Here is a 22849-nt window from a genome sequence, read left to right as displayed (position 1 = left end):
ATGGGGGAAAGAAATACAGTAGAAGAAGAATGGGTAGCTTTGAGGGATGAAGTAGTTAAGGCAGCAGAGGATCAAGTAGGTAAAAAGACGAGGGCTAGAAGAAATCCTTGGGTAACAGAAGAAATATTGAATTTACTTGATGGAAGGAGAAAATATAAAAATGCAGTAAATGAAGCAGGCAAAAAGGAATACAAACGTCTCAAAAATGAGATTGACAGGAAGTGCAAAATGGCTAAGCAGGGATGGCTAGAGGACAAATGTAAGGATGTAGAGGCTTATCTCACTAGGGGTAAGATAGATACTGCCTACAGGAAAATTAAAGAGACCTTTGGAGATAAGAGAACCACTTGTATGAACATCAAGAGCTCAGATGGCAACCCAGTTCTAAGCAAAGAAGGGAAAGCAGAAAGGTGGAAGGAGTATATAGAGGGTCTATACAAGGGCGATGTACTTGAGGACAATATTATGGAAATGGAAGAGAATGTAGATGAAGATGAAATGGGAGATACAATACTGCGTGAAGAGTTTGACAGAGCACTGAAAGACCTGAGTCGAAACAAGGCCCCGGGAGTAGACAACATTCCATTAGAACTACTGATGGCCTCGGGAGAGCCAGTCATGACAAAACTCTACCATCTGGTGAGCACAATGTATGAGACAGGCGAAATACCCTCAGACTTCAAGAAGAATATAATAATTCCAATCCCAAAGAAAGCAGGTGTTGACAGATGTGAAAATTACCGAACAATCAGTTTAATAAGCCACAGCTGCAAAATACTAACACGAATTCTTTACAGACGAATGGAAAAACTGGTAGAAGCTGACCTCGGGGAAGATCAGTTTGGATTCCGTAGAAATACTGGAACACATGAGGCAATACTGACCTTACGACTTATCTTAGAAGAAAGATTAAGGAAAGGCAAATCTATGTTTCTAGCATTTGTAGACTTAGAGAAAGCTTTTGACAGTGTTGACTGGAATGCTCTCTTTCAAATTCTAAAGGTGCCAGGGGTAAAATACAGGGAGCGAAAGGCTATTTATAATTTGTACAGAAACCAGATGTCAGTTATAAGAGTCGAGGGACATGAAAGGGAAGCAGTTGTTGGGAAGGGAGTAAGACAGGGTTGTAGCCTCTCCCCTACGTTATTCAATCTGTATATTGAGCAAGCAGTAAAGGAAACAAAAGATAAATTCGGAGTAGGTATTAAAATCCATGGAGAAGAAATAAAAACTTTGAGGTTCGCCGATGACATTGTAATTCTGTCAGAGACAGCAAAGGACTTGGAAGAGCAGTTGAATGGAATGGATAGCATCTTGAAAGGAGGATATAAGATGAACATCAACAAAAGCAAAATGAGGATAATGGAATGTAGTCGAATTAAGTCGGGTGATGCCGAGGGAATTATATTAGGAAATGAGAAAGTAGTAAAGGAGTTTTGCTATTTGGGGAGCAAAATAACTGATGATGGTCGATGTAGAGAGGATATAAAATGTAGACTGGCAATGGCAAGGAAAGCGTTTCTGAAGAAGAGAAATTTGTTAACATCGAGTATAGATTTAAGTGTCCGGAAGTCATTTCTGAAAGTATTTGTATGGAGTGTAGCCATGTATGGAAGTGAAACATGGACGATAAATAGTTTGGACAAGAAGAGAATAGAAGCTTTCAAAATGTGGTGCTACAGAAGAATGCTGAAGATTAGATGGGTAGATCACATAACTAATGAGGAAGTATTGAATAGGATTGGGGAGAAAGAAGAGAAGTTTGTGGCACAACTTGACCAGAAGAAGGGATCGGTTGGTAGGACATGTTCTGAGGCATCAAGGGATCACCAATTTAGTATTGGAGGGCAGCGTGGAGGGTAAAAATCGTAGAGGGAGACCAAGAGATGAATACACTAAGCCGATTCAGAAGGATGTAGGTTGCAGTAGATACTGGGAGATGAAGAAGCTTGCACAGGATAGAGTAGCATAGAGAGCTGCATCAAACCAGTCTCAGGACTGAAGACCACAACAACAACAACAAAAATCACCCCACAATTGGTTGTGAAAAGAACAGTTTCATAAGTTGCGAATTATTGAGGTATTCCTATAAAATGATTATAGAAGTTCTGTTTGGAAGTTACCTGGAACAGACAGTTGAGCACCATACCTCTGGTAGAAATATATAAGATTTGTTGATAACAGGCAGACTTGATATTTTTTAAGCTGCAGCCAATGCAGTTCAGCAATATGGGTGTGATGAGATTTTTTTTAAAAAAAAAAAAAAAAAGCAGAGAAGTTCACATTTTCAATAAAGTTAACAAAGAGGTTACCCTATTTATCAAGCAAACATAAGAGATTTTATTCTAACAGTATACCTCAGAAAACTGTGGTTCAATTTCAAACAAATAGTCAATCAAACTTTAGAAAAATGGGTACACTGCATAGTAATTAAATGTGGTAGTTATCCAGATTGGTATACAGAGAGTATTAGCTTATAAAAACAGCCCATGCTGTTCAATAGGTACAAAAGAAAGTACAAATCTGCAGATAGGCTGATATTAATTAAAACACATTTAAGCTACTGGAAGCAAAACATATGAATGCTCCAATAAGGACTGTAGCAAAATATTTTCAGAAGATCCACTGCAAAATGCAAGATATTTTGGCACATGTTGTAGCTGTCAGTGACACAAAAACCATTGTGCAGATGCTTATGGATAGTACATGAACCAAAACAGAAAATAACAAAATGAAACCAAAATGTTGGATACAATTTTCAGAGTTACATTTCAAAGAAAAATGCAGAAATATTGCCATCACTCAGAAGCCACACTGTTGCAAACAAGTCATAATAATCAGCACTACTGTTGTTGAAAAGCAGCTTTAGTTGCTTTGCTCACTAAGGCTCCAGGGCTTAAAGGAGTCATTGTCAAGTTCCACAATGGATTTGTCTATGATTAGCTCTCTCTTGATGATAATTGACTGCAGAACACTTCATTGGCTGATTTGGGGGAGGGGACCAAACACAGAGGTCATTGATCCCTTCAGATGAGGGAAGGTTGGGGAAGGAAATCAGCTGTTCCCTTTCAAAGGAACCTCCCAGCATTTGCCTGAAGTGTTTTAGGGAAATAAAGGAAAGCCTCAACCATGATGGCTGGATGCATATTTGAACTGTTGTCCTCTCAAATGCACTCCAGTGTGCTAACCACAGCACCACCTTGCTTGGTGCAGAGAATTTGAGCAGATATGTACCCCATGTCTGGAAATGAGTACAAGTTGTGCCCATCAGTTAAAGTGAAAATAGAACTGACCCACTGAAGTACCACATCACTTTCGTCCCTGTGTTAGGTAATCCTTAAACATACTATGAATTCAAACATTATCACCTACCTGCAACAAAACAATGTTTTCCACAGATATCAGCATGCATTCTAAAAATGTTGATCATATAAAACTCAACTCATGTCCCTAGTACCGTAGGTAGAGGAAATGAGGTTTACTCAGTATTACACCAATGTCTTATGCCAATCTAATTTCAGAACAAACTTTGCTCCTATATGTTTCATGTCAAAAACATTTGAAAACATTGATTGCATGAGCCAGAGAATATGCCAACATCATCAACAACCTCTCTGATGGTGATTCAGTGAGTTTTCAGAATGACTTTCTTTGCTTCTTCCACATTGCTATCAGTCATTAATGTGCTACAGTGTTCAGGATGGTAATCATTTTCATCTTCTTGACCCTCTTTGAAACATTTAGAACACTCATAAACTCTTGTCTTACTCATAGTAGATTTGTCAAAAGCTGCAGTCAATATTTAATATGTGATGCTGAACTTTATTCCATATTGTAAGCAAAATTTAATGGAAATTCTCTGATCCATCTTCTTTGAAAGTAAAAATTCGCCAAAAATAGTGTAACCTTTTTGATTGCCAACAGTAAACAAAATATTAAAAACACCTGAAAATGCATACATACATCAGGAGCATGTGTATCAATAAGACAAAAGAAATTTGAAAATTGGACATATGAAGCCAGCAAAATGATATTCCTCTTACTTTTTGATAACACTTTGTATGTGTTCTTAGCCTCTCTCATCTGAATATTTACTTTCACGGATTGAAAATTTATGTTAGCTACATGTCAAGTAGTATGGTTTGTTATAAAACTGCGTAACAAGTAATAATGTATTGTAAAAAGAACTCAGTATGTCTATAAGAAAAAATGTTTTCTTTGAAAATTACCACTTTAATCAAGTAAATATCAAACAGCTTATAGCAAGTAAACAGCAGCTGTGAAACCAAACTTCCTTACTAATTTGCTCAATTAAATCTAAATGGTCTAATCATGAACAGCATTAAGCACTTATAGTGTATTGTTAATACAGTCCACCTATAAAGTTCCTATGATGTCTTCACTTATGGTAATGTACACTATGTGATCAAAAGTATCCAGACTCATGGCTGAAAATTACTTTTGCTACTTTTACTTTAAATTTATCTGTGGGCATAATATGTGCACTTTCGGGTAATTTGTTAAAAAATGAGGGTCCTAGATACTTATAACTGCAGTGGATCTTTGATAGTCTGGCAAATGGGACAAATGGGACTTCAATTGTATGTCCATTTCTTTTATTATGTGAATGCATGGCCATCCTAAGATCAAAATTATTTTTAAATTTTCTTGGCATATATCAGGCAGTTATAAATATACAAGCCAGGGACTTTCATTATATTTAATTCTTTAAAATTCTACCTGCCTGCATGAGTCTCCCAATGGTAGTCCTATAAGGCATCTGATATTTTTTTTTTTCCATTTAAACACAGTCTTTGAAATCAGGAAGTTTCCCCATAGTATAATCCCATAAGTGAGATGAGAGTGGAAGAAAGCAAAGTATGCATATAGTAGGTCTGCTCTACTAACAGAGCCTCTCAGTTAATGTAACAAGAAGATTACATGTGAGAGGTTTTTGCATTGCGTGACTGTGTGAGTTTACCAGTTAAGTTTTTGGCCAATATGAAACCCTAGTAGTTTTGCAGATTTGTTTTCATGTTTGTGAGCATTCGAATTAAATACAATATCTTCTGTCTTATTATTAGTTATCTGTAATGAATTTGCCTGAAACCAGCTTGTGCATCTGTCCATTGCTATTGTTACATTATTCTGTAATTCATCAAAGTTGTTACCCTGAGTAATTAGCATTGTATTGTTTGCATACAGTGCTGTTTCACAAGGTAATGAAGAAGGCAAATCATTTATGTAGACAACAAAAAGAAAAGGTCCAAATATGGAGCCATGTGGTACTCCTTTGGTAACTTGCAAGAATTGGTTGGTTGTTTTGGGGAAGGAGACCAGACAGCGAGGTCATCGGTCTCATCAGATTAGGGAAGGACGGGGAAGGAAGTCGGCAGTGCCCTTTGAAATAACTTGCAAGAATCTGGATCTTTTTTCATTTATAGCCACTATTTGTTTTCTATTGCACAAGAAAGATTGTAATAGTTGGCAAGTGCTCTCACCTATTCTGTAATACTGTAGCTTTCTTATAATAGTATTGTGGGAAACAGTATCAGATGCTTTCTTAAGGTCCAAAAGTCTTGCACTAATTATGGATTTATTCTCAAAGGAGTCGTATACTTTAGTGACATTGCTCTATGCTGCCTTCACAGTTGAGAGACTAGTTCTGAACCCATACTGTGTGGAACATTGCAGTTTATTATTCGACTCAAAATACTGGGTCATTTGCTGGTGGACACAGTACTCTATTATTTTTGAAATTATGGAACTAGCGAGAGGGGTTGGTAATTGTCAGGTAAATCTTTATCACCTTTCTTATACACAGGTATGATAACAGAAATTTTTAAACTATCTGGGTAAACACCTTCATTTTATATCTCATTTATTACCCTTGTTAAGGGGATTATTATTTCTTCTCTTATATTTTTATAACATAATTAGATAAACCATAGTAGTCTTCAGCTCTGGAGTTACTGAGCTTGGCTATTGATTCACTGACCTGTCTAGGAGTTACTAATGCCCATTCAAATTTATCACTCAGCTTTCTGTGTATTGTAGGTAGCAGCGCTTCTGCCTTTCTCACGTCTTCCTCTATCTTAACATCAGAGACAGGATTGGCAAAATGTGCATTTAATATAAGTGGAGGAATTTGTATACTGTTTTCTTTCTTTTGTCAGTTTTCTTTCTAGGTGATGAGTTACCCCAGAAAATTATTTGATAAGACATTATCGAGAGTAAATGCACAAAATATGTCGGGAGCATGATTTGTTTGTTTCTGAGCAAAAGTCCATCAAGAGCAAATGCAACTGAATTTAATTGTTTGAGCAACCACTAATATAATTGTTCCAGCTCATGTTTTCATCAATTTAAGTTTTCATTAATATGTACACCAAAAAATTTGTAGCATTCTACTGTCTTTACTGACCTCTGTTAGTGTGCTATGTATGATCCTATTGGTACAGAACATGATATTATGTGTTTCCTAGAAATTAAGGGAGAGTCCATCTTCAGAGAATCACTTCATAATTCTTTGATGAACAGTACTAACTATCTATTCTCTTTATTCACCTCTGATGGGATTTATTACAATATAACACAAAAAATATTCCACCATTGCTAAACATGGAAAAAAACTGGAGTAACCAAATGAATTAACTGTACTGTCAATTAAGATTGCAATATAATATGAATACAATTGAGAGCAATAAAAGGATAGAAGTTTATTTTGTACTTTTAAAGTGATACCAGAGGATCAACAACAGTGTTCCTCATATAAGGAGTATTTTGAACAATACCAATGGACATAAAGTAATGCCTACCCGTAGAAAGGAAATAAGAACCGATTTTAGAAATGATTACAAGAAACTAAGGAAACAAAATAAAATAAGAAAAAAAATTATCCCTTACCTGATGTGAATGGGTAAGGAGATCCGCCATAATCATAGAAAAATCGGTCTCCACATTTCCAGCGTTTGAATTGCTCCACAAGTATAGTTTCCCTTACATTCAGTGTATTTTCATTCCTCTTGTCCAACATCACCATGATGAGGTCCACATCATCAGGATGTTCATAAAAGTGCCCCAAAGCTGTGGCATCCTGAAAAAAATTAATAAATAAAAGCTATTATAAACATCTCAGAAACATAGTCATAAAATACTTTGTTCCCGTGTAGGAGTAAAATCGTTTACAAATTTCTTACCGTGCAACTTACCCCAAAACAACAGTGGAAAATCCAGGACAAAACGAGGACAGTGTAATGAAAAGGCTGTATTGCTACTCAGCATACAGAGGAGATGTTGATTCACAGATAGGTACAACAAGAAGGCTGCTATACCTTGGATCTTTTGGCCAAAATGCCTTCTTCTAAAGTAGAAGCACAACACACACAACAGTGCCAATGTAAATGTGTGTGTTGTGCTTCTACTTTAGAAGAAGGCCTTTTGGTCAAAAGCTCCAATGTATAGCAGTCTTCTTCTTGTGGTAGCCTGTAGCTCATTGTCTTCTCTACTTGATGAGCAGCTGTCTATTCTCTTCATAATATTACAATAAAACAAATATTTTGTAAGCTTATTCAAAAAGTTACATGAGAATTGATTTTCATAATATATGTTTGTGGATTAAAGTTTGAATGCATTGCATGTGGACTATTGGAAGTAGAAATGATGACTCGTTACATAAGTACCAACCAGACATCACATCTTTGCTTTACCGAGAGATGATGAGACTAGTAACAAAAACTTGACATGGTCATACTAATCTGAAAACTAGCAAAAGTTGTATTAGTTACTGAGAAAAGCATCATAATAATGTTGAGTGTGATTTACCTAAATATTCTGGTTTCCTCATTCTTGTCCAGACCTACCTGTTTTTTCATCTGCAGTGTCCTGTTTACTGATGTGGTAATCACTAATCTTATCTCCTTTGCAAAACTTCAACTCTCCAGAGAAGGCAATGTATTTAATTGTCAATTTTCTTGCATTGCCTGTATTTTGTGATGTTTTATTTTTAATATATCATTAACACTATGACATTTAAAAAAAAAAAAATCCATACAGAGGAGAGCTCTGTTGCCAGTCTCACAGCATTTGCATCTACTTAATTTTCAGCACTGACTTTACTTATTAGTACAATGACACACCTATTTGGGCAAGCAATTTTGATGGCTGCACGTCGAGGATAAGGGGTTACCTATATCTTAAGGTTGCATTTTGTCCATACTCTATCTGTATAAAGAAAGCATTTTAGATAAATGATTACTAAAGAGCATTTTAACAGTGCAATGTGATGATTTTGACATTAGGTTGGCATGATGACTATACTTAATCTAATGATGCAATGTTTAACAATTTCCAACAAACAAGAATGTGGAATAGCCAATGTACAAACCTCATACGGCATAAGATCACTGAAGTCTTCAAATTTCTCAGCGCGGGGTAGCCCAATTAATTCCCGATAATCATTGTAGCTTCCCAAGCCAGAATCTCTTCCTCTTAATATATCAAATGTAGAGAGATCTTGGCCATATTCCCCATCTCCTTTGAATAGGTTCCTGTCAAGCTGAAATTGTTTACATTACATTAATTATAGCTGTCATGTATCATTAATATATGCAAATTAGTAACACATAAAGTTTAGTAATAAATTTGGATTTTTAAAATCTGTCACAAACAGCATTTTATTTGTTCACATTTAAATTTATTCATGTGTTCAAAAAACTCTTTGTAGAAAAGCCAGAATGTTTTACTGGAAAGTTTCACACCACACAAAAAATTTTTCAATTAACATAGCAGCAGATAAAGCTCCTACTCCTTATGTTCCAAATACAACAAATTTTGCTGACATTTATTTCAACTTCCACTTGTCTTTGTCTATGGTCTATTGCACTAATTACAACAAATATTTGTTCCTCTTATGAAACAATAAACATTATAGCATACAAAACAAAGACACAGTGGCTACACCACTACTATATGTTCCAAATAATTTACTTTTTACTATAAGTTAATCAATTATTTGACATGGTTTTCATGTAGTAACCCATTAGTAAATATGTCTTCCCTCAAAGAGATGGGCAAGCAGCATATTTGTTGGTAAGAGTATGTGTCAGTTGACAGGAAACAAGGAATTTTGACTATATACTTTCGTTACATCAATAAGATGTTATATAGCATTGATAAATTAACCCACAGATTAATAATTCATAATTTGCAATGTAGTGCTCATTTGTATCAATAAGAGGATTTTCATCATGTTAAGAATAATAGTGTCCATATATTTTTCTAAATTTCTGACTAGCAACGTTTTCATACCATTAATTAAAAATATTAGTTCTTATAATTAATCAAAAACTGTAACATTCAACCTAGCCACTTTTCAGAGCATAATGTGTTTTCAGAATAACAGTTTGTTCTTACACCCATCTGTAAGTAGTTGGATGTCACCCAAAATTGGCACTCCATGGTTTGAAAGTTCAGAAGTAACATCTGTGCTGGATGCACTCTTGATGTTGACTCAAAGCACAATTTTAAATGTTCTTTACGTGAAAATATGTGCATTTACAACCACAAAAATCACTAACATTAAAGTGTAAGGAATATCTAGTGATTAAAAATTTTGACTTAATTGTGCTTCGATCAACAAGTACTGTGGAATGTTATTGTTGTTGAACTAGTGCTTGTTGAACATTGTGGATCTAATTACAAACTGACTTAAATGAACTATCACAGTATAATTAAATGTGATGAATTACTGAAGAACAGTGCTAATTATGAACTGTGTCTGTTTATATAAATGTGATCACTGTTTTTGTTCAACAGTAGGACCTAAAACTCCCCACTGGACAGTAGTTGTTATGCATTGTGGTTTCTGACATGGATATGGGTACTAATAATGTTTTATAGAAGATAAACTGGTCACCTCACACAGTAACTGAACTGAATGTGTTAGTGTCATCTAAATTATGGTGTCCTGTACATCAACAAGCCAGAACCATCCCACATTCAACCAGATTTTTAACCTGGTGGTGATCAAGATGGGTGCAATCAAGGACAAGACTCCGATATTCATGTCAGTTCCATTGCATATAGACTGAGCTATCCAAGCAAGATTCATGACCCACTCTCACAGCTTTACATCTTCCAGTACCTCATATCCTATGTAACTTCAGAGGTTTCCAGTTTGAGTCCTGTTTCAGAAAACAGTTTTAATCTGCCAGGATGTTTCAGATCAGTGGACAATACCCTGCAGAGTGAAAATTCAGTTTGGAAGAAAAAAAGATTTACATATTGCCCTCCTGACAGCCAAGTATTTTTTATTCAACTTCTTCCTCTCTATAGTACTACGTGTTGTTTTACATTTATTCTGCAGTAGTGTCTATTTCATTATATCATTCTATACAGAGGCTCTATACTACAATTTATAGTATATTATTGTGATGCAATACTATGGTCTCTTTGTATGTTTGGTAATAACTGTTGCTGAAACTGTCTCAGGGTCACTGATACCAGTTTCATTGAAGACATTCTCAAAAAGGTCAGGTCTGTTTGTTGCTATTAGACCCATTACATTTTCATCATGAGTGGCTTCTGAACAACCTGTTCTAAGTAGTTATAACATTCCACAGGATATCTTGTCATTCCCATAACTTACGAGACTGTAATTTTCCCATTTGCTGATTAAAATTTCCTCCAATGGTGATGGAGTGATTGGGGGAACTTATGTACTAATGAATTTAGGTTTTCTCTAAACTTTTCAGTTACATCTGGAGGTGACTCTGATTTCTCAGTGGATGGTCCTGATTTTCCCCTAAAATTTCAGTTATCAATTTTTGGTTTATAATAAGTTTTCTGTGCCTAGTACAGGATGGCATATGAAAAACTGGCCCTGAGTGCAGATTGCTCACCAATTATCCATGAATTGTTGCCCACCATGAACAGATGTAACAACAGATAGATAAACATATAATCATTAGATAATAAAGAAATAACATAGATGCTATGGCAAAGGTCTGCATTTCCTGAACTGATCTTGTCTTTTACATTAGTTTACATTAGGTCCTGAGAATGACTGCCTCGTGCTTCAGTGAACATTTACGTATATTCCCACATGTTGCTATACACCTTGCACAACTCTGCCTCATCAATTCTCAAAATTTCATTATGAATATTGTGCTTAAAGTCTTCTAGAAGTATTGGGTTATTAGCACACACTTTTACCTTAACACTGCCCCATGGATAAAAGTAACTAGTGGTTATGTCTGACAAACATGGCAGCCATAATCCTTTGCTGACAGTCTTTTCCTCTGTGAATCTTTCACGAACTCATGAGGTGCACTCACATGAAGTGTGACAGGTCATGCCATCCTGTACAAAACATAGTCACAACAGCTTTGAAACGACAGATGACAATTGGCTCCCAACATGAGCTTTCTAGAACTTGGGGTCAGTTTTTCATGTGCCACAGTGTACATCGATAGCTCCAATATTTTGAGGAGCACTTCAAACTCTGGCAATTTTTTAAAATTCTTTGGTAGTTAATCACTAGGATTTTAATACTCTTGCCTGTAAGGGGCATTTTTTTGTATTCACTCTTTCAGGTTTCCTACAGTTATCATTATCTGAAATGGATGGAATCTAAAAAAAACATTATGTGCACTCCACACATAGCCAGCTAGCTACCAGAGTAGCAGCCTCTAACGTGAAGTGCACACCTGACTCATTTAAGGGGACGGTACACTTCTCAGCCCTATGACACTAATTTATGAAGGTGCAGCCTAGCTTGTTGTAGACCTTCAAAATACTACAATCTGTGAGTTTTTTTCAAACTATGCCAGCACAACTGGTTTCTTCAACCTTCTCTGCCAGCACTGGGATGATCCAAGTCATCATTTGTTCCATGTGCCACAACCTGAAGTTGATTGCATTGTTTTCCCTTGATAGCTGCCAGAACAGCACCTTCAGCATGTTGGATGCAATCCACAACCTACACACTGAGAGCTCCAGGTGCGCTTTCTTTTCCCTGCACCTACATTCTGTTTCTAAACTTCTCCTTGGTTTCCTTCACTGCTTGTTTCATGTACAGATTAAATAAAAAAGGGGAGAAGCTACAGCTATCTTGGCAAATACAGTTTTCCTTTCACATGCTACTAGACTCTTTATAACTGCAGTCATGGTTCTGTACAGGTTGTAGAGAACGTTTTGCTCCCTCTATTTTATCTCTGGTAACTTCAGAATTTCAAATGGTGTATTCCAGTCAAGGCTGTCAAAAGATTCTTCCAAATCAACACTTACTACAAATGTTCTCCTCTTCATTCCATTTTTGAAGATTAGTCATAGGGTCAGTATTGCCTAGTGTGTTACTGCATTTCTCCAGAACTAATAAAGCAAAGATATTTCTAATGCTGATTGGAGACAAACTAATCTTGGCTAGCTCCATATGATAAAGACTGCCTGTACTCATACAGTCCTCCCCATTCCAGCACTTTTTCAAATACCAAGCTGGCAAAATTCTGCGTGAAAGATTTCAGCAGTAGAACAGCATCCCTTGTGGCAGTATTTTAATCCTTCCTTATTTATGGATGATTTTGCGCATCATTCGTCTTCCTTGTCATGTGCAGCTTAGGATTAGAACATTGGGCTTCTCACAACAGTTTTAAATTTTCTGCAGATAAATCTGTGTATGTGTTCTTTCTGATTTTAAACTTTCTCATCAATTTACTTGTCCAGCAAATGAGGGACACAGTAATGTAATGTACTGAGAGCTGCTTATTGCCTAATATTATTGTTATTATATTATTGCCTAATATGATATGCACAACTACTATACATCGGGATACACTTGTTTACTTCATTTTTCATTGTTAATCTTTCAATTTTCATATTGCTTCATAGTATTACATTAATGCTATTCAGTTAAGCTCATTTTTCTGTAAATTTTCTTTTATTTACATTTATTATTCTATAAATGAAATAGTTGACCAGATCAAATAATAACAATGTTACACAAAACACTGGGTTGTTAAAATCACATAATTAATGTAATTTTTGTATGAAGATGTAAGAGTCTGAAGAACAGTATTTACTGGGAAAATGACCATTCTATTAACATTCTAATTCTTGTGGTTGTGTGTTAAACACCAAATTAAACAAAAAAAAAAAAAAAAGCAATAAGTTGATGTGTGATGTCTTTTGTGTCTGACATGTCTGACAGAACAGACACAACATATCAATACATACATATCAGTGAGGACAGCCCTAGGTACTTTTGGTACAGCTTCACCATACACTCCAAACCCCTGTAGGACTTGGCGAATGCCATGAGCATCAGAGCTAATTAACTGGGGTGCTGCTTGCATGTGACAGGTGGAGAATTTGAGTCAGATGGGAAGCATGTCTGGACGGCTGAGGCATTTAAGGCAACTGTTGTAGAGAAGTAGAGCATCAGGGTTCGAGTCCCAGTCTGGCACACCATTGATTTATTTCAATGCCTGTAGGTGGCTGATGTCCTGATTTATTGTGTTCTATATGGATGATTGCTGCTGTACCACCAGTGGCGTGTCTGACAGAACAGACAACACACATCATATGAGTATATCAGTGAGGACAGCTCTAGGTATTTCAATGCAGGTGCACCACCTCTTTGGAACCCCTGCGAGACTAAGCGAATTCTTTGAGCAACAGGGCTAATAGTAGGGGGCACTACTTGCCTGTGACATGTTGAGAATTTGGGTCAGCAAGGAAGCATGTCTGGATGACTGAGGCAGTTCAGGCAACCATTCTGAAGAAACAGAGCATGTGGATTCAAGTTCCAGTCCAGCAGAAGTTTTCAACTTTCACCATTTATTTGTTTCAATGCCTGTAGGTAGCTGAATTCATGATTTCCTTTCATACTAAAATAAGTTAAACGTGAAAAGCTTGATTGTAATTCTTAATGAAGAGCTAAGTGCTCCCTTAATTGTTTAAACATTTTATAACTGACTTCAACTGTGTCTGCATGACTCAGTTTTTGCTCAGTTTGCTGCAGTTATGTCTCAGTTTTTGTACAGCATTTGCTCAGTCTGATTGTTGCTGAGTGGAGAAGTGAGAAGGGAAGAAACTACAAATAATTTATGGATATCCAGGAGTTTTGGTTGTGAGAATATTATTTATAATGATGTAGGAATGGAACATATTGTAAGAGAAAGACACCACTGCAGCAAATGCAAAGAGTTTGGCAGTTGATTAACAATCATTGACACCCCTGACACATCAATACAAGTGTTTTTAACATTAATGAATTGCCTTTCTGCTTCAAAACTTTGTGTCTTTTGCAGCAGTCCCTGTAAATAAATGAGAAGACTGCAATTACAAGCATTTCACATCTTAGTTGTGAGCAGAAACATTACAGAGTCCTATACCAAGCCTCTGTGCTGAGGATGGAGAATTGCCATCTGGCAGCAATAACTCATGGTGTGTTACGCATAAAGGTATTCACCATTACTGAACCACCTGTATATCGGACTGTTGCCACTGAAAATTATAGCAATATTTATATGACAGTCCTCACACTTAAGATTTTTTAAAATAACTGTAGGTGTTACATGCACTGCTTAACATTGAAATGATCAGTGGGAATAAATGTTAGTTAAAAATTAAAAATTATATATTATTCATTTTTGCAAAGGAAATTTTGGGTAATTTTGCTAACATGAAATGGAAGAGTAAATGTAATGAGTTTTGTGAGATGCTAATGACTTTTTTTTTTACAAAAGCTTTATGGCATTATTCACATGATTAAAATTCAATATTGTTAAGAAACAAATAGTTTTGCTGTAAAATTCATTATTATTGGACCACTTAATGACATTTTAGGTGAAAATATTATTTGGGAACTTTTCAATTATTTGTAATATTTTGCTGAGGTTTGCAATACTAAGTTATCATATTTAATATTTTACTAATATTTAGAGAATTTCATAAATTTTAGGTGGGAAGTCCAGTGTGGATGCAACACTAGTCAAAATATGATTTGTAAAAATGGAATTTTATAACTTTTAAAGCTTAATAATAAACATTTTTGAAATGAAAAATTATTTGTGCCCTTGTAAAAGTATTATTACATATAAAAGGCATGTAAATGACAAAAAATTGTTGTTGTTGTTGTGGTCTTCAGTCCTGAGACTGGTTTGATGCAGCTCTCCATGCTACTCTATCCTGTGCAAGCTTCTTCATCTCCCAGTATCTACTGCAACCTACATCCTTCTGAATCTGCTTAGTGTACTCATCTCTTGGTCTCCCTCTACGATTTTCACCCTCCACACTGCCCTCCAATGCTAAATTTGTGATCCGTTGATGCCTCAAAACATGTTCTACCAACCGATCCCTTCTTCTAGTCAAGTTGTGCCACAAGCTTCTCTTCTCCCCAATCCTATTCAATACCTCCTCATTAGTTACGTGATCTACCCACCTTATCTTCAGCATTCTTCTGTAGCACCACATTTCAAAAGCTTCTATTCTCTTCTTGTCCAAACTATTTATCGTCCATGTTTCACTTCCATACATGGCTACACTCCATACAAATACTTTCAGAAACGACTTCCTGACACTTAAATCTATACTCGATGTTAACAAATTCCTCTTCTTGAGAAACGCTTTCCTTGCCATTGCCAGTCTACATTTTATATCCTCTCTACTTCGACCATCATCGGTTATTTTACTCCCTAAATAGCAAAACTCCTTTACTACTTTAAGTGTCTCATTTCCTAATCTAATACTCTCAGCATCACCAGACTTAATTCGACTACATTCCATTATCCTCGTTTTGCTTTTGTTGATGTTCATCTTATATCCTCCTTTCAAGACACTGTCTATTCCGTTCAACTGCTCTTCCAAGTCCTTTGCTGTCTCTGACAGAATTACAATGTCATCGGCGAACCTCAAAGTTTTTACTTCTTCTCCATGAATTTTAATACCTACTCCAAATTTTTCTTTTGTTTCCTTTACTGCTTGCTCAATATACAGATTGAATAACATCGGGGAGAGGCTACAACCCTGTCTCACTCCCTTCCCAACCACTGCTTCCCTTTCATGCCCCTCGACTCTTATAACTGCCATCTGGTTTCTGTACAAACTGTAAATAGCCTTTCGCTCCCTGTATTTTACCCCTGCCACCTTCAGAATTTGAAAGAGAGTATTCCAGTCAACATTGTCAAAAGCTTTCTCTAGGTCTACAAATGCTAGAAACGTAGGTTTGCCTTTTCTTAATCTTTCTTCTAAGATAAGTTGTAAGGTCAGTATTGCCTCACGTGTTCCAACATTTCTACGGAATCCAAATTGATCTTCCCCGAGGTCGGCTTCTACCAGTTTTTCCATTCGTCTGTAAAGAATTCGCGTTAGTATTTTGCAGCTGTGACTTATTAAACTGATTGTTCGGTAATTTTCACATCTGTCAACACCTGCTTTCTTTGGGATTGGAATTATTATATTCTTCTTGAAGTCTGAGGGTATTTCGCCTGTCTCATACATCGTGCTCACCAGATGGTAGAGTTTTGTCATGACTGGCTCTCCCGAGGCCATCAGTAGTTCTAATGGAATGTTGTCTACTCCCGGGGCCTTGTTTCGACTCAGGTCTTTCAGTGCTCTGTCAAACTCTTCACGCAGTATCTTATCTCCCATTTCGTCTTCATCTACATCCTCTTCCATTTCCATTATATTGTCCTCAAGTACATCGCCCTTGTATAAACCCTCTATATACTCCTTCCACCTTTCTGCTTTCCCTTCTTTGCTTAGAACTGGGTTGCCATCTGAGCTCTTGATGTTCATACAAGTGGTTCTCTTCTCTCCAAAGGTCTCTTTAATTTTCCTATAGGCAGTATCTATCTTACCCCTAGTGAGACAAGCCTCTACATCCTTACATTTGCCCTCTAGCCATCCCTGCTTAGCCATTTTGCACTTCCTGTCGATCTCATTTTTGAGACGTTTGTATTCCTTTTTGCCCGCTTCATTTACTGCATTTTTATATTTTCTCCTTTCATCAATTAAATTCAATATTTCTTCTGTTACCCAAGGATTACTATTAGCCCTCGTCTTTTTACCTACTTGATCCTCTGCTGCCTTCACTACTTCATCCCTCAGAGCTACCCATTCTCCTTCTACTGTATTTCTTTCCCCCAGTCCTGTCAATTGTTCCCTTATGCTCTCCCTGAAACTCTGTACAACCTCTGGTTCTTTCAGTTTATCCAGGTCCCATCTCCTTAAATTCCCACCTTTTTGCAGTTTCTTCAGTTTCAATCTGCAGTTCATAACCAATAGATTGTGGTCAGAATCCACATCTGCCCCAGGAAATGTCTTACAATTTAAAACCTGGTTCCTAAATCTCTGTCTTACCATTATATAATCTATCTGATACCTTTTAGCATCTCCAGGATTCTTCCAGGTATACAACCTTCTTTTATGATTCTTGAACCAAGTGTTGGCTATGATTAAGTTATGCTCTGTGCAAAATTCTTCAAGGCGGCTTCCTCTTTCATTCCTTCCCCCCCAATCCATATTCACCTACTAAGTTTCCTTCTCTCCCTTTTCCTACTGACGAATTCCAGTCACCCATGACTATTAAATTTTCATCTCCCTTCACTACCTGAATAATTTCTTTTATCTCGTCATACATTTCATCTATTTCTTCATCATCTGCAGAGGTAGTTGGCATATAAACTTGTACTACTGTAGTAGGCATGGGCTTTGTGTCTATCTTGGCCACAATAATGCGTTCACTATGCTGTTTGTAGTAGCTAACCCGCACTCCTATTTTTTTATTCATTATTAAACCTACTCCTGCATTACCCCTATTTGATTTTGTATTTATAACCCTGTAATCACCTGACCAAAAGTCTTGTTCCTCCTGCCACCGAGCTTCACTAATTCCCACAATATCTAACTTTAACCTATCCATTTCCCTTTTTAAATTTTCTAACCTACCTGCCCGATTAAGGGATCTGACATTCCACGCTCCGATCCGTAGAACGCCAGTTTTCTTTCTCCTGATAACGACGTCCTCCTGAGTAGTCCCCGCCCAGAGATCCGAATGGGGGACTATTTTACCTCCGGAATATTTTACCCAAGAGGACGCCATCATCATTTAATCATACAATAGGGCTGCATGTCCTCGGGAAAAATTACGGCTGTAGTTTCCCCTTGCTTTCAGCCGTTCGCAGTACCAGCACAGCAAGGCCGTTTTGGTTAATGTTACAAGGCCAGATCAGTCAATCATCCAGACTGTTGCCCCTGCAACTACTGAAAAGGCTGCTGCCCCTCTTCAGGAACCACATGTTTGTCTGGCCTCTCAACAGAACCCCTCCGTTGTGGTTGCACCTACGGTACGGCCATCTGTATCGCTGAGGCACGCAAGCCTCCCCACCAACGGCAAGGTCCATGGTTCATGGATACAGTATACAGTATACAGTAAAATTTGTTAACCCTTGACTCATAAGGTGTGGTCTCTCAGACTGCAGGAAAATTTTCAAACTCACTCTCCAAGGCCAGTTGAGGGGGAATGCTTCTATACTCCCCCTACCCTCCATAAATTGCCACCCCTATGATGTTTTGTTGCTGGTTGAATTATCACCTTCTGTGTTTATTGTTGAGACTTGTTATTAATAGGTGTTGGAGTCTCCTACTATGCGACTTGTGAACTACATACCTGTTTTCTTCAGCACAGTACCGTATCGCCCAAAATGTGTTGGCACGAATGTGTCATTTTTAACTTTCCTGAGTTTGATGAAATTGTTAGTCAGTCTATGAAGGAAGGTGTCAGTGATATAGATCGAGAAATAAACAAAAAAGACAATGATTTTACATTAGCCAGTGATCACAGTCCTGCTATCGAAAAAGAGTATCATTCAGAGGAAGAACTTCGGGAAAGCTGTAATGGAGGTCAGTCTGTTTCTTCAATGAAATATTTAAAGTGTCTCTTAAATTTGAATGTGTTCTGAATGGTGATAAAATGTAGTTCCTAGCAATGAATGTCAATTTGACAGACTTTCTTTTTGTACCTTTTGGTTGGAATTTTTATGTGCTAATTTAATCCCTGGAATTTAGTTTTATTTGGAAATTTATTTGCTACAGAGATTGCATAATTTTTCACAATGTAAAATTCGGTACTCTAACAGTATTTATCTGTACGATTTAAAAGAACCACACAAAATTATGTGCTTACATGTGATAAAAAGTAAAATTCTGCAGGCTTTGTTTAGTGCAATAAAATAAACTAGAAGCATTTATGAAACACTTAAATAATTGTAAAAATAAAAATTATATAGCATAAATTAGAAATTTCAAATGATTTTTACCTTAAATCTCGGTTCAAACATAGGGGTTCCAGAGATCGCACCTTGAGGTATACATTACAGAAAAGTCACCTCGTGAGTTAAGGGTTAATGTATCTGTAGCACCACAAGGTTTTTAGGTACCAGCAGTACTGATGTGTAAGTGATCAGTTGGACTGACAGAGTATGTGAAATGATGCATATAGGCCTATTAAGTCTCTGGGCAAATCAAGGGATGGGGGACTGCATTTGGCAATGTAACAATGAAGTGCTATGTAATAGGAAATTGAAGTTCAGAAACTCTGTGGTCCACTGGCTGTGCCATGGGACTGAAATTGGAAAATCATAATACAGTACTCAGTGCAAAATTGGACTGTAATCTAAGAAGAGGAAATACTCAGTTTAGTCATAAATGACAGGTGTGGAGTCTGAATCTCAAAGAAATTTGACGAGTACTGAACCTGCTACTAAACGAATATATTTAATAATGTTCAGTTAGTGTTTCACAGGAATCTAAATGTAACCATGCCAACCCTGGCCCCTCCCCAACTTCTAAAAAATGAAACCAACCTAATTAAGACATTGTTCTTTAGAGAAGCTAGATTATTAAATTAGGACAAAAAATATGAGAGAAAAAATATCAAAATAAAACAAGCATAACACTAATGATTATACAGGTATATGTCAGACTTATAACTGACTGTCTTCAAAGGTGGAACGTTGTTGTCAAATGTACACAATGTTATGTTGATTATAAATAATCACTCATTCTTACAGCATATAGTTAACTTGTTCTATATTAGAAAGTCTTCATGCAGATTTTAAGCTAGCAGTAACAGGTGAACAGCAACTACTAAACGTAAATGAAGAGGCATCAACATTTTTCAGAATAATAGCACAAATTGTTTACAACTGTTAAACAATACTTGGCTATTAATTACACTTTCTAACTGCAGCCCCTCCTTATTTACCTTAACTTGTTACTTATCCCTCCTGGTATGATGTATAGAACACGATGAGTAAATAAAGAAGGGAAGGAGGGTGGAAGAAGATTGAGGCAGAGGTTTTACCAGCATGCAAAAAAATCATACAGTTTCCTATTTCTTAGTTTGGATGCTTCTTTTCAAGATATGTGGTGCATGAAAAGAAAACAAAGAGAGGCAAAAGCAATACATTGGTGCATATTTAAAACTACATAATGGATCAATTTAACAAATGAGAACTACTCTACACAGGAAACAAACAATACATGAACAATGGCTCTGCTGAAAGAGACCAGTTTAGTTTTGAGTCAGGCAAAAAATGTGAGCTCAGTAATAAAGTGAAAGTGATGTTTTACAGCTTACATGTAAATCAGCTGAAGTAACAAGTTCTGACACACATACCTCATAGTCTGTGTATTTATCATCCTTTGCAGTAGGTTGTTGTGCCATACCAAGGGCTATCTGATCCAAATGATCACCCTGAGTGATTATTTCTGGCCTATCCAACCAGTTAGTAATTTTTCGACTTCTGAATGGACATCCTATACCTTTGTACAGCCTGCAAAATGTGGCTCAATTAGTCTGATGTACAAATAAAGAAGTCCATATAACAAAGAAGTCCATATAATTTTCAAGTCTTATATGATGCATTCTTTATAAGTAAGAACACATCACAGAGTAATATAAACATAATTCATCATTAGAAGATACATGTAAATAATTATAACATAATAATCCACATGTGTAAGAACAGTCTTTATCCAACTCTCCTTCTAGGAAGCTCAAATATTATTTGATCAGAGATATTGCTTGGAACCAGTTTTGATTTTAGGTAATTAAAAAAATGCAGAATGATAGTGGGTCCACTTTTGTTCTTATTATACAAACTGATCTGTCATGTGTAGAAACATGGAAAAATATAGATAGTTCTTAATATCAATTATCTTCATCTCAATATTGACAGTTTTTGGACAATAGTTTTTAACTGATACTCCCACTCCTATCAGTATTTTATAGGAGATACTTTAATGAATAATCCTAGTAATGATTTATTACTGTTTGATTATTTACCTCAAATTTTGCTTCTATGATTCAGTTCCAACACATTCAACAAATCAACATGCGAGTACCAACAGGCTTGCAATTGAATGAGTGGTATGCATCCACATGACACAGTGAGTGTACAAAAACATCTGCCAGTTTTGTCACAGTTTGTTCACTTGGATTCCCCTAGTGTTCTGAGTATGAAATATTTATTTTAGCATTGTTGCCCCCCCCCCCCCCCAAAAAAAAAAATCCTTAAGCACAAGAGTTAATGCTGGAGGGAGTTGGCACCACATCCACACACAAATCATCTAATTCCCATAAATTCCGGGGATGAGGACAAAGAGCTCTGGCACCATGTGCAATCACATTCCAGATGTGTTTGATCAGATAAAAATCTGGTGAGTTGGGTGGGGGGGGGGGGGGGAGGGGGGGCAGCAATTGGAACTCACCACTGTGGTCTTTGAGTCATTCCATCACACTACTGTCCCTGTGATATGGTGCATTAGCTTATTGAAAAAGGCCACTGCTGTTGGGATACTTGATTGTAATGAAGGGGTGTACATGTCTGCAACCAGTGTACAATACTCCTTGGCCACACGGTGCCTTGCATGAACTCCACTGGACTCACGGATAACCACACGGATGTTCCCCAGAGTGTAATGGAGCCATTGCCAGCTAGTCTCCATCGTGCAGTAAAGGTGTCGAGGAGCTGTTCCTCCGGAAGATGACGGGTTTGTGCCCTCTCATCAGCATGATGGAGAATGTAACAAGATTCATCAGATCGTGCAACACTCTACCATTGTGCAAACGTCCAGTGCCAGTAGTCAGATGCCAATTTCAGTCACAGTTTCCGAAGTCACAGTGTTAACATTGCACACGCACGGGTCATTGGCTGCAGAGGCCCATTGTTAGGAGTGTTTAGTGCACTGTGTGTTCAGACACTACTGTAAACTGTCCAGTTAAGTCCGATGTTAGTTTCATCACAGTTCACTGACTGTCTCGTTTTACCAGACTGCCCAGCTTACGACATCTGAGATCTGTAATGAGGGGTGACCGCTGCCCCACCCCACAATGTTTGGATGTGCTTTCACCCTGCTTTTGCCACATGTTAAAGACACTCACCACAGCACTCCTCAAACACCTGACAAGTCATGCATGTTTCTGAAATGCTTGTATCGAGCCCTTGGGCCAGTACTATCTGCCCTTGGTCAAACTCAGATAGCTCACACACCCTCCTCATTCTACACAAGGACAGCACACTCACTGATACTCTGTGTGTGTGTGTGTGTGTGTGTGTGTGTGTGTGTGTGTGTGTGTGTGTGAACGCGCGTGCGCGTATGACTACCAGTTATTCCTCGCCACGTGATGCTGCTAGCACGTTGGATGATTTTGTTTCGATAGTAGGCTGGTGATCGTAGTGTTCTGGCTGATCAGTGTGTAGCATGGTCTGCACATATAACTTACTTATATCAACTTTCCTTCAGCTAGTTAGCTCCTGAAAGTTATCGGCAGTAGCAGGAAGCA

At 37.2% G+C, this 22849-nt stretch overlaps 1 protein-coding gene across 1 annotated transcript in view; it reads right to left on the bottom strand.

Annotated features, from left to right (window-relative positions):
• LOC126106818 (peroxidase-like) overlaps positions 1 to 22849 on the bottom strand; it is a 670034-nt gene that overhangs the window by 5376 nt on the left and 641809 nt on the right. Inside the window, exons 10-12 of the mRNA XM_049913211.1 lie at positions 20681 to 20837; positions 8387 to 8557; positions 6907 to 7096 (exon numbers count right to left, since the gene is read on the bottom strand). Of these exons, the coding sequence (XP_049769168.1) occupies positions 6907 to 7096; positions 8387 to 8557; positions 20681 to 20837 (518 nt within the window). The remainder of the gene's footprint in view (positions 1 to 6906; positions 7097 to 8386; positions 8558 to 20680; positions 20838 to 22849) is intronic.

Source organism: Schistocerca cancellata, chromosome 10, assembly GCF_023864275.1.
Source record: "Schistocerca cancellata isolate TAMUIC-IGC-003103 chromosome 10, iqSchCanc2.1, whole genome shotgun sequence".
Classification (NCBI taxonomy): domain Eukaryota; kingdom Metazoa; phylum Arthropoda; class Insecta; order Orthoptera; family Acrididae; genus Schistocerca; species Schistocerca cancellata.
The sequence above is the reverse complement of the archived record's forward strand: the minus strand, read 5'-3'. Positions and strand labels throughout refer to the sequence as shown.